This window comes from Mytilus edulis, chromosome 5 (genome assembly GCF_963676685.1).
Source record: "Mytilus edulis chromosome 5, xbMytEdul2.2, whole genome shotgun sequence".
NCBI lineage: Eukaryota > Metazoa > Mollusca > Bivalvia > Mytilida > Mytilidae > Mytilus > Mytilus edulis.
In genome coordinates, this window is record NC_092348.1 from 55274461 (window position 1) to 55288051 (window position 13591).

At 32.1% G+C, this 13591-nt stretch overlaps 1 protein-coding gene across 8 annotated transcripts in view; it reads left to right on the plus strand.

The window, feature by feature from the left end:
• LOC139523965 (uncharacterized) overlaps nucleotides 1–5298 on the plus strand; it is a 76022-nt gene extending 70724 nt beyond the window's left edge. For all 8 annotated transcript variants that reach the window (XM_071318456.1, XM_071318462.1, XM_071318457.1 and 5 more), the window contains one exon: nucleotides 300–5298. In XM_071318456.1, coding sequence (XP_071174557.1) covers nucleotides 300–593 — 294 coding nt within the window. In that variant the 3' untranslated portion in view covers nucleotides 594–5298. The remainder of the gene's footprint in view (nucleotides 1–299) is intronic.
• The last annotated feature ends 8293 nt before the right edge of the window (nucleotides 5299–13591 follow it).

Here is a 13591-nt window from a genome sequence, read left to right on the forward strand (position 1 = left end):
CTAGTCTCTAATTTAGAGACTGTACCAACATAAGAATAGGTTTTATGGTGAGAAAAAAAAAGCATGGATGTTGTATTCTGATTCAACATACGCTTAAAAGTGTACAAAACAACACCTTAAAAGTTTACAAAACAACACCAATATTATAAAAGAAAATACAACATCAATAAATATATTTTGGACAACAGAAGTTCTCTGCCAGTATGCTGTAATTTGAATCTTATTAATTCTTTCTAATACTACCAAAACCAATACCTATATATACAGGCTTATCAGTTATTTTGCATTTTTTTTTTCAGGTGACTGTTGAAGCTTCTGTTGAACATCCATTTTTTGTTTTCCATCAAGGATGGTCATCTTGTGATCCACAACGTACACTCCAACGATATGGACTTGATTGCCATAAACTCTCTGTTGGCGATAGATGTATATCGCTGACTCATAAGGAAGTGGCGGACCGTGCTGCTGAACTTTTACAACAGCAACAACAACTTGGTGATAATCCAGCTTATAGTTTTGGTGAAACTGTCTCGGGCAATAAATCAGGGATATCAACCCAGGGCTTGGACCTGAACAGGTCTCAACACAGATAAGAATGGTCAAGCCTTACAAATGTTGATATTTTGGATTGAATAGACCTTTCATGGTCGTTTTGCAGACCTTAAAATATATATACTTTTGACCGTATATGGTCATTATATAGACCCTAAATGCTGTATGGTTGACCATATATGGTCATTTTGTCAGACCTTAAAAACTGTTACTGGCCTATTTGGTCACAATGTAGACCTTAAAACTATATCAGAATATGAATCTCTGAATGTCGAAATATATTTTTTACATGATTAAGACATATATGCTGATTCATTTTTAATATACGACCCCTTTGCAGGGAAAAAATAGTATAACTAGTATTAACATAGGTCTTATGGATATAATTTTTATACAAAATGTATAATAATCAACATTTCTAAACACATTGGTTCATTGTTATCTTCTGTTATAAAGATACTGTCTTATATAAATGCACACATTTGCACAAAATGGCTGTCATTCGCTGCATCTTGGTTTAGTCAGATCTGCATATAGTGTAATTTTGATTCGATTGAATTTCTAACACAGCAATCTTTCATAGTTTCCATTTGTACATGTATTTAAACAATTTATGACTTAGCTGCCATACTTGTCTGAATTTCTTGAACAAATCTTTTATTATATTTCACAGGAGGTTAGGTAGGAAAGGAAGATTTGAAATTTTATCATCGGGTTTCGTCAAAGCATGTGCATTCAAATCAAAGTTTCTAAAGATATGTTACATCAGACAATTTTAATATCAAAAGTTGCAGAAAACCTGAAAACAAAACAAATCAAAATACTTTGTGAAAATTAACAGTTATTGAAATTGAAATGCCTTTTCAGAAAATTATAAAATACAGTGCCTTAGACAGTGTTAAGATTTTTTCCATTCAAAAATGTATTTTTTCCAAAATTGTCACTTTGCTGCTTTTGGAGTTTGAAAGTTTCAAGAAAAGGTTTACAAAGAAGATATTTGTGGGTTATTTTGAAATATTAGGGAATTATGGAAGATATGATCTGTGTGATAAGTGGGACTGTGTATTTCTTATTAGTTATATTTTTATTGATTTCGGAAAATTTTGAACAAATGAGTTTTATTATTTGGTGAATTTCAATTTTTCAGTTTCTTAAAATGATTACTTATCTATATGTAAACTTTTCAATCCAATGGTACTTCAAATTATGGTTAATGCCAAAGGAAATTGCTTTCCATCTGCTCAAAATGTTTTGATTGGAGTGGACATAATTATTTCAGTTTCAAAGCCTCATTCACTTTCAATTTTACTATGGGTAGAAAGAAGTAAAGACATGTGAGACACAGCAACTCGAAACAGCTCATGTTTACCAGAAGACATGTAAAAGTCACCATAGTGGTTTCTGGATTGATAAGCTCCAAAACCAACTTGATTTTGAACAACTTGTTATGGATTTTAAGGGAGACAACCCAAAATTTGAAATTGGTAATAATGACTGTTAATGGTAGAACAATTAAACATTTATATGAACAACTAACAAAATCTAAACACTAAAAATATACACTAAATACATATTTTCTACTATTCACTGTTTTTATGAAAAAAAGTAGCTAAAAAATCGTGAATATTCTTATTAAGTTTTAGTTGAACATAAATTCATAAAATAAAAGACTGCTATTAAGTGCTCAAGACTTTTAGATTTGTTATTTTATTTACTGTTTAAGGCTATCTTTTGCTTGTTAAGTTTGTTAATATGAAGGATATGAGATTTTAAGTTAAGTTTACAAATTGATTTTAGCTTGTTTTCATTTGTAAATGGCAAATCACGTTTTTAGGAAGCTTTTATGATATTTCATTCAAATTTTGTTATTGTATGCGGTTAATTATTTTTTTCAGTTGCATTAAAATAAGTGAAATATGTTCTACAAAATGATATTTGTAATTCAGAGATCTGTGAAACCTTTAAAACTGATTTGGAAAGAACAAAATAATTGAAAGCTTTTTTTCTGATACCGAGTTAGAAGACAGTGTTGTTATATAGTGGTAATCATATTGTGATATTTATAGATATTTTCTGTAAAAGATGTTGTCATGGTTACCTGTTTTTCATTGTCATGGTAACATCACCTTTTAAGTTGTAACAGTTATATGTATTTTATTTGATGGAGTGGTTACAATATAATTTTGTTAAAATTAAAAAAAAGTTTTATTTTAAAGTTTTGATATTGTAATAGGAACTGTGATTACAAACAACTTTTAGCTCTGATAACAAGAACACCAATGCATTGCTTTAAAACAATTTTTTTAGTAAGTGTATGAAAAACTATTGAATACTTAATATTTAGAACACAACTTAATTTAGAACAGTTTTTGATAGTCCCATGGGTGTTTAAGAAATCAAAATATCAAAGTATTTGCTTAAACATAATCAAGGTCTTTTGGTGCATGGTATGCTTATGGTCTGGGATTTTATGTTAAAGGGAGGAAACTCAATACAAATCAATTTGCTTGAAACTTATAATAAACTCTTTAGTTATCAGTTTTATTTCTCGCAGCTTAGAAAATTGAATTAATACATAAAAAAAAAAAAAAAAAATTTTTGATCACATCAGAATTGTGCATTTCTTTGCAACATATTATACTCATTTATTTCATGCACATCATAAAAGAGAATAAATTCAAATTACCTGAATATAAAATCAACAAACAATCTGCATACACATGTACCTTTTAAAGACTTGCACAAATCAACGATTGTAAAATAATGGTTTATGAACTTGTTTATATACGGTACTATAATTGTTATAATACTTATGTTTAATTGTCATCTTGTATATCTGATTATTAAGTCTAAAAAAAATATTGAATAGTTTCATCTTAATTTCTGTAAGACATATTTTGTATACTAGCTGTTGGGCTAGAAAGTATCTTTTTAATGATAATAACTTCATTGATATGACCTGGCATAGGCTAATCTGCTTTGTAATTGAGGGACATTCTGTTCAGGGAAAAGTAACATGAGTAACTGCTTTCTCATTGTATAATAAATATTTCCATCCAAACACATTACATATTGATACTGAACAGTAAATTATAGTGGTATTTTTTTAGTAGAATGTTTCTCAGTTACTTACCTATTTTTCTATGTCAAAATCAGGTAGAATAAGTACTAGACATTTCCTTGACAATAGCTTAAGTTATCTCCCTTTTTTCATTGATGTTATCATTAAAAATCAGGGAACTGTACATATAATTGTCATTTACAAAGAAAAGTTGCCTTAATCTGAAACATGATATGTTAGCTCTTCCCAGCCTAATATTAACAGTTTGTTTAAATACAATTTAAAAATTTGAAGACAACATAAAAATTGTTTGGCTATAATTGCATAAATTAGGTCTCATGGTGAACTTTTTATTGAATATTTTTTCACAACGCTTTCATTGAAATACTGTAAAAATTTGATGATGAAAGTCAAGTGGTAGAATATTATATCCACTGATTTGTGGTTTTTCAGTGCTACAGGAATAATTATTCTAAAACGCATAGAAATTTTCCCCTGTGTGCTGGTTTTGGTTTGAGATTGTATCAATAAAACATATGATTAACCTTTACTTTAAGTGCCTTTGGGTAGACCATCATTTCAAGAAAGAGAAAAAAAAGTTGACATTTGCATTCAATAATTTTTTTTAAAGATGTCTAAATGATTTATCAATTCCATTTCAACTGTCATTAATTTGGATTTTTTTTTAAATGCTGCTTTCTTATCATGAGATTTGTTTCAAAAAAGTTAACCATGCATCCTTCAGAAGTGTTAGATTTCAAGGAGAATATAAATAAACTATTGCATGGCCATCCACTATTAGTGAAATGCGAATAGATTAATGATCGAGTATGTGTGAATAAATTTAAAAGTCCCCAATGAGTTTTTAAAAATAGATTGAAAACATAAATATATTGTTATGTAACACATATTGCGTGTTAATAAGATTTCAATTATATGTCTATCAATTGAGAGTCTATCGAATTAAACTTTGGTCACATGACTCACTGTACTTATCCTTTGTAGTCAGAAGATGATTTTATTTTCACTCATAAATTAGCAATTTTATAAGGATCAATTCTTTTATTTTGTAACCAAAATACATTTATATAGTTTTCACATCCTAGATTAAATCATTTATCTTAATTTTTTTTTAAATGTTACAAAGTATTACAGGTCACACAGTGAAAAGTTGCTGAAGTTACAAAAATAAAAATGGATTTTCCCCAAAGTTGAAATTTGTATTTTAAAGATTTGTCATTAAGATACAGAAGGCAAGATATTTTCTGATGTGTGAGGTACAAAACAGTGAAATTTTATCCAATGTTTTGTTTTAAATCATTCTTTTATGTTATTTTTAAACTGTTTTACCATATGACAGATGATAAAGACCCTGTATGAGTGTATTTTATTCATGGGGCAGACGTTATAATTCACAGACTGGTTAGAGGAAAGTGAATATAGCCGGTGTACGCAATGAACTTAACCGTAGATCTCTTTGTTTTACTACTATATTGTTAGCCTGGAATCATTTCCTGGGTATTACATAAGTGCTATTATTAGATTGTTGTTATTTGTTGACTTCGTTGAACCATGATATGTAATGGATTTGTTGAGGGGTTAAAACCTTCAATACTTTTGAAATACTTACAAAGTATTTCATAAATGTAGTTGTGTCAAAATAAAAAAAAAGATTTTTATCACAATTTGTCTTTATTTGTTCGAATGCCCCCTGTTCCAACAAATTTCATAAACCAGACAACAGTTCTTATTTGTCCACCTGCAAAGAAGGTTACAGAATGCACAGCAAAGAAATTTTAATTTAATGGGGACCTTAATTATTTGTAGAAAGCTTTATATTTCAGTAGATAGATACACCTATATGTTTTATCATTGTATACATTGTTCTTTACCTTATTTTTAGCTCACCTCACCTGTCCCTCGTCCTGCGTCCGTCGTCCGTAAACTTTTTTACAAAAATCTTATCCCCTGAAACTACTGGGCCAAATTTAACCAAACTTGGCCACAATCATCCTTGGGGTATCTAGTTTAAAAAATGTGTCCAATGACCTGGCCATCAAACCAAGATGGCCACCATGGCTAAAAATAGAACAATGGGGTAAAATGCAGTTTTAACACAGGGGTAAAATGTATATTTTGGCTTATATCTTTAAAACCAAAGCATTTAGAGCAAATCTGACATGGGGTAAATTGTTGATCAGGTCAAGATCTATCCACCCAAAAATTTTTCAGAAGAATCACACAACCTGTTGTTCGGTTGCTGCCCCTGAATTGGTAATTTTAAGGAAATTTAGCAGTTTTTATACGACCGCAAAAATTGAAAAAATTTTTGGTCGTATATTGGTATCACGTTGGTGTCGTCGTCGTCCGAATACTTTTGGTTTTCCCACTATAACTTAAGTTTAAGTAAATAGAAATCTATGAAATTTAAACACGGTTTATGACCACAAAAGGAAGGTTGGGATTGATTTTGGAAGTTTTGGTCCCAACAGTTTAGGAATTAGGGGCCAAAAAGGGCCTAAATAAGCATTTTCTTGTTTTTTTGCACTATAACTTTAGTTTAGGTAAATGGAAATCTATGAATATTTGACACAAGGTTTATGACCACAAAATGAAGGTTGGAATTGATTTGGGGAGTTTTGGTTCCAACTGTTTTGGAATAAGGGGCCAAAAAAGGGCCCAAATAAGTATTATTTTTGGTTTTCGCACAATAACTTTAGTAAATAGAAATCAATGAAATTAAAACACAAGGTTTATGAACACAAAAGGAAGGTTGGGAGTTGAGATCCCAACAGTTTAGGAATTAGGGTCCAAAAAGGGGCCCAAATAAGCATTTTTCTTGGTTTTTATTATGCCCCACCTACGATAGTAGAGGGGCATTATGTTTTCTGGTCTGTGCGTCCGTTCGTCCGTCCGTCTGTCTGTCTGTTCGTTCGTTCGTCCGTTCATTCGTCCGTCTGTCCCGCTTCAGGTTAAAGTTTTTGGTCAAGGTAGTTTTTGATGAAGTTGAAGTCCAATCAACTTGAAACTTAGTATACATGTGCCCTATGATATGATCTTTCTAATTTAAATGCCAAATTATAGCTTTGACCCCAATTTTACGGTTCACTGAACATAGAAAATGATAGTGCAAATTTCAGGTTAAAGTTTTTGGTCAAGGTAGTTTTTGATGAAGTTGAAGTCCAATCAGCTTGAAACTTAGTATACATGTGCCCTATGATATGATCTTTCTAATTTTAATGCCAAATTATAGTTTTGACCCCAATTTTATGGTTCACTGAACATAAAAAATAATAGTGCAAATTTCAGGTTAAAGTTTTTGGTCAAGGTAGTTTTTGATAAAGTAGAAGTCCAATCAACTTGAAACTTAGTATACATGTTCCCTTTGATTAGATCATTCTAATTTTAATGCCAAATTAGAGAATTTATTCCAATTTCACTGTCCACAAAACATAGAAAATGATAGTGTGAGTGGGGCATCCATGTACTGTACCATAACTTTAGTATAAGTAAATAGAAATCTATGAAATTTAAACACAAGGTTTATGACCATAAAAGGAAGGTTGGGATTGATTTTGGGAGTTTTAGTCCCAACAATTTAGGAATAAGGGGCCAAAAGGGTCCAAAATTAAACTTTGTTTGATTTCATCAAAAATTGAATAATTGGGGTTCTTTGATATGCAAAATCTAACTGTGTATGTAGATTCTTAATTTTTGGTCCCATTTTCAAATTGGTCTACATTAAGGTCCAAAGGGTCCAAAATTAAACTTAGTTTGATTTTAACAAAAATTGAATTCTTGGGCTTCTTTGATATGCTGAATCTAAACATGTACTTAGATTTTTGATTATGGGCCCAGTTTTCAAGTTGGTCCAAATCAGGATCCAAAATTATTATATTAAGTATTGTGCAATAGCAAGAAATTTTCAATTGCACAGTATTCAGCAATAGCAAGAAATCTTCAATTGCACAGTATTGTGCAATAGCAAGAAATTTTCAATTGCACAGTATTGCGCAATAGCGAGAAATTTTCAATTGCACAGTATTGCACAATAGCAAGAAATCGTCAATTGCACAGTATTGTGCAATAGCAAGTATTTTCAATTGTACAGTATTGCGCAATAGCAAGAAATATCTAATTGCACAATATTGCGCAATAGCAAGAAATTTTCAACAGGAGTTGATGTATTTAAATGAGTAGTTATTGTTGAAAACTCCATTAGAAATTTGAATTGAGATCAGTTTTGGAATAAGGGAAAGGAGGATGTGAACAAAAATTGGGGGGGGGGGGGTTCAATTTTTCTCATTTCAGATTTCATAAATAAAAAGAATATTTCTGCAAACATTTTTTTGAGAGGATTAATATGCATAGTGAATTGCTCAAAGGCAAAAAACAAATTTTAAGTTTATTAGACCACATTCATTCTGTGTCAGAAACCTATGCTGTGTCAACTATTTAATCACAATCCAAATTTAGGGCTGAATCCAGCTTGAATGTTGTGTCCAAACTTGCCCCAACCGTTCAGGGTTCAACCTCTGCAGTTGTATAAAGCTGCATCCTTTGGAGCATCTGGTTGGTTATTATCTTGAATACTTTTATAGATAGAGATAAACTGTAAACAGCAATAATGTTCAGCAAAAGTCAGATCTACAAATAATTCAACATGACCAAAATTGTCAGAGAACCCCTTAAGGAGTTATTGTCCTTTATAGTCAATATTGAACAACTTTTCGTCATTTTTGTAACTTGTACAAAAATCTTCTTTTCTAAAACTATGGGCCAAATTTAACCAAACTTGGCCACAATCATTACTAGGGTATCTATTTTTAAAAAGTGTCTAATGACCCCACCTACCAACCAAGATGGCCGACATCAGTAAATACAGTAACAGGTGAGCGACACAGGCTCTTGAGAGCCTCTAGTTATGGTTCAGCAACTGTCGCTATAGTTTTTTGAAGACCCCTCCTTAGGTAATGGAGGATGTTGACCATCCTTCTGCTTGTTCAGTTTTTGTAACCACACTCTAACAAGTTTTTGTTCATCCAATTTTTATAAAATTTGTAAACAATACTAAAGAACCAATACTTGCAGATTTGAGTGTAATTTGGGCATTGAGTCACTTACCTTTCTATATTAAAAACTCTTTTTAATTTGGAAAATTGCAACACTTGCGTGGGGGAATTTGTGTCGATCCAGAAATTTTCATAATGGAGGGCCCACTGACTGCCCAAGAGAGTGCCTGCTTAATTGATTCCCTAATTAATCAACCAAATTTTTCCCACAAGGTGGGGAGGGGAGGGGCCTTTTTCATAGATAAGTATCCATCTCAGATTCTATACCAAGAGGTTAGTTATGTATAGTTTATGAAAGTATTGTAAAGTCTTCATTTCTGACAGGCAGGTTTTATCTGACCTTGACCTCATTTTGGTGGTTTATTGTTCAATATTCAGTTTGTGCTTTGGTGTGTTTCTAAGATACTATAAGCAGTTAAGCAACTGTATTTTGATGTTAAGAATGATTGAAATGTGTATATGTCTGTGTCTGGTAAGTGTCATTTGACCTTGACCTCTTTTCCTTGGTTCATTTGTTAAGTTTTCGTGGTTTGGTCTGTCTATAAGATATTACAACCAATAGGTAAGTTATAGTTGGTGTGTGGGTGTATATTTAATTATCTGGCAGGTTTCATCTGACCTTGACTACATTTGCATAATTCAGTTGTAAATGTTAAGATCATATAGTTATTTCTGTTTCTAAGATTCTTGAAGCAATATGTCAACCATATATGGTGTATGGAATTATTACATGGTGTTCGTGTATGTCTGACAGTGTACATCTTACCTTAGCGACATTTTCATGGTTCATTGGCCAATTTCCAGTTTTTCAGGGTTTAGTTTGTTTTTTAGATGTTACAAATATGCAAGCAAAAGGTGAGATATATTTGGTGTGCATGTCCGTCTGGTACGGTTCATCTGACCTTGACCTCATTTACACGAATCTTTGATAATAGTTTTCAACTTTGATTCAATCATGATAGTTAATCAATTGTGAAATCTTTCTAGCCGTTATTTGCCAAAGTTGGATTCTACTGATCTGAAATACGTCAGACTGTCCAGATTACAGACAAAATTTAGGACCTTTTAAGAACATCTTTACAAAACTGGCTTAAAATTGTTCCATGGGGACATAATTTGACGAAACGCGCGTCTGGCGTATAAAATTATAATCCTGGTACTTTTGATAACTATCCCATAATGCCCAAAAGATGCTGAGATTGTACTTTCCACAATAAACAGGTATTTTTTTCCTGATTTATTGTAATTTCAGATGTTTTTTGTGGTTTCTTGGGGACCTTTGTTTGTGATTCGTATATACTAATGCATGTTACCCACCTAATTCCGGATGTAATCTTCAGCTTTATGCTTAACCTGAACCAAATTTTATTATATAATGCATCTGTTTATGATTGTTTATAGAAGAAGTAATGAAAATTGAAATATATTTGTCATCATTTTACATGTATAAGAATGAGTTTTTGCGAATCGAAGTCAACCAAATGCGGGTTTCCCCATGATTTTAATAGCTGAACATGTCTACTTTATGCGTAGCCCATCTCTACTGAGCTAAGGGGTTTGATTAGAGGTCACATCAATGCCGATTCAATGAGATCGGACTATTCAATGGCAAATTAATAATTGATTAACGACGTTTCTTTTGCTTATTTTACAAAATTGAAGCTAACTGGCTACTAAAAGAAAATAACAATTTCACTATTTCACTGTCATTACTGATTGAACAAAAAAATCATATCTTTTGTTTATATTTCGTATGCTAATGCCCCTTTAAACCACCAAAAGCAGGTATCTTCTCGACGGAATTATTTTTTAAAACAGAATAGGTAATCTGTGTTTGTAGATAGAACATCTTAAAAATGTAAAATCAAGAGACCTTGATTACCGTGACGTATAACAGTCTCATGAACTATTTAGTATATACGGAGGATGATATAATCTTGATTTATCATGAAAAACGTGTCTTCTTTAACCTAGATTAACTAACATTTATCAGTCTCATCATCTTTAATTGAAGATTCAGCTTACATGCTCTCTCTGTCATCATTCCTGTCTGTTACGTCTATTACACATAATAACAGTCTCAATTCATACCAGGATATTGGGCTAATGATACGTTTAGCGGTTTCAGACAATATGAAAATTGGAACTGTTTAAGGACACGAAAACACAGAAACAACGATGCTTATATGTAACTGTTCTCTTTATGGTCAAGTTGGTTTAACAAAAACCATTAAACAAGACCAATATTGTGTCGCATTGTGCTGTTTTCGGGAAGGCCCTCTTGTGTCTGGCATATAGATTGGAACATTTTCCTCTGCAAGAATTTCGTCAATTGCAACTGTAGCTCCGATGGTAGTTTAGAAAATTATGAGACTTATATCAACTATTTTGACTTTAAAGCACTTAAGCTAAACATAAATCAATTATAGCAATACTGATTTGTATGTCGTTGAGCGTGTAACTCGATTAGTTTTATATGGTGATTTTCAGAAACGCAGCAATTTCTTTCATTCTAAAGAACAGAAGACGAGAGTGTCATTTATTTTACTTCATCAATAACTACCATTTAAAAAGTTAATTATTCGTTACTCTTTGAGTAACAGCTTACAAAAACTATATACTCTTGTAGCATTCATTGACAATAATGACGGCTAGACTTCCAATTAAACCCAATTTATATAAGTCAATTATTATTCCGTCAACAAAGGGGGGTTCAAAAGGAAGTCTTCATATAAAAAAGAAGATGAGACAATGAGACAACTCTCCATGCACAAGAGACCAAATGACAGAAATTAACAAATATAAGTCACCGTACGGCTTTCAACAGTGAGACAAACCCATACCGCATAGTCAGTTCAAAATGATTAAGTTCCACACATGGAAAACATGAAAAAAATATGGTCTTTGCAAAATAGATGTAAATCTTTTAGATCTACCTGTATCTGCCGGATGGAATAATAAACGGGCGCTGTCGAGCGGTTACTAAATCGGCTCTCACTTCTGACATGATTATAGTGTTAGGTCATTTTTTCCTTTTTAGCGCACCTGTCCCGAAGGGCCAAGTGAACTTTTCTCATCACTTTGCGTCCGTCGCCGTTACTTTTTTACAAAAATCTTATCCTCTGAAACTACTGGGCCAAATTTAACCAAACTTGGCCACAATCATCATTGGGGTATCTTGTTTTAAAAATGTGTCCGGTGACCCCGCCAACCAACCAAGATGGCCGACATAGCTAAAACTAGTGCATAGGGTAAAATGCCGTTTTTGGCTCATATATCTAAAACTTAAGCGTTAAGTGGAAATCTGACAGGATAAAATTGTTCATTAGGTCAAGATCTATTCTGAAATTTTCAGACCGTTAGGCAACCCTTTGTTGGGTTGCTGCCCCTGCATTGGTAATTTTAAAGAAATTTTGCCGTTTTGGTTATTATCTTGAATATTATTATAGATAGAGATAACTGTAAAAAGCAATAATGTTCAGCAAAGTAAAACCTAAAAATAAGTCAAAATGACCAAAATTTGCAATTGACCCCTTCAGGAGTTATTGTCCTTTATAGTCAATTTTCAAATATTTTCATAAATTTTGTAAATTTTTACAAAATATTTTACTCTGTAACTATTGGGCCAAGTTCATTATAGATAGAGATAATTGTAAGCAGCAAGAATGTTCAGTAAAGTAAGATCTACAAACACATCACCATCACCAAAACACAATTTTGTCACGAATCCATCTGTGTCCTTTGTTTAATATGCACATAGACCAAGGTGAGCGACACAGGCTCTTTAGAGCCTCTAGTTTAGCCATGTTGTTGGCTATGTCTTCTACAAGATAAATAAAATACGATACATTTGATTTGATTAAAGTCGGGTTTGTAAAACATAACTAGTTATATAGAAAATGCAAGCTCTCAACAGGTTTTTTTCGACGATAAATAAAGGCAACAGTAGTATACCGCTGTTCGAAAGTCATAAATCGATCGAGAGAAAACAAATCCGGGTTTGACACTAAAACTGAGGTTAACACATCAACTATAAGAGGAAAACAACGAAACAACAGAAACACTGAAGTCCAACAAAAAAACAAGGATTTGTATAGTAGCATCTTACTATCCAAATCCTTGAACAAAACGACAATGCAACACACTCAGAAACGAACTGCATAACAACTGCCATTTTTCTGACTTGGTACAGGTCATTTTAAGAAAAAATGGTGGGTTGAAACTGGTTTTGGGGCTAGCCAAACCTCCCGCTTTTATGGTATTGTTAAATATAACACCAAAATGATAACATTACATGACAGAACTACAGTACAAATAGATGCAAGAACATTACGGACAGAGAAATACACAAATAAACATATCCTAATAAAACTTATACTATAAACTTATAAAACTTATACATGCAAAGTTGATAACAGAAATAAGATGACTGCTGTTTTATAGCATCTTTGGTATCTATTTAACTTTTCCATCCGGCATACACGTATCAATTGCCATCTTGCGTATACGTCGTGGTTTTAGAGATGAACCCATATGAAGAATATACAGGAATTTAGTTTGTATATGAAGAAGACATATCAGATGTCGAGCTATCTACTTTGATACTAGTGCGCCAGATTCGGCTATATGACGTATTTTATGTGGAATGATTTCATGGAAATATAGTCGATTAAAACGGGTATGATAATATTAGAGGAGCATTATGTTATGCCTTCTTGCTCTTAAAATCCACCATGGAGATTTTGAATAGTTGGCAGGTATCAGATACTGATTTCATTTTAAAATTTCTGTAGAAGTTTGTATTTAACTTTTAGATTCAAAATGTAGTTGCCTATGCATGCATTTGTTTACGTTTCGAAAATATGCAAATATAAGAATAGAGAAGATATCACATTTTAAGCAAGAA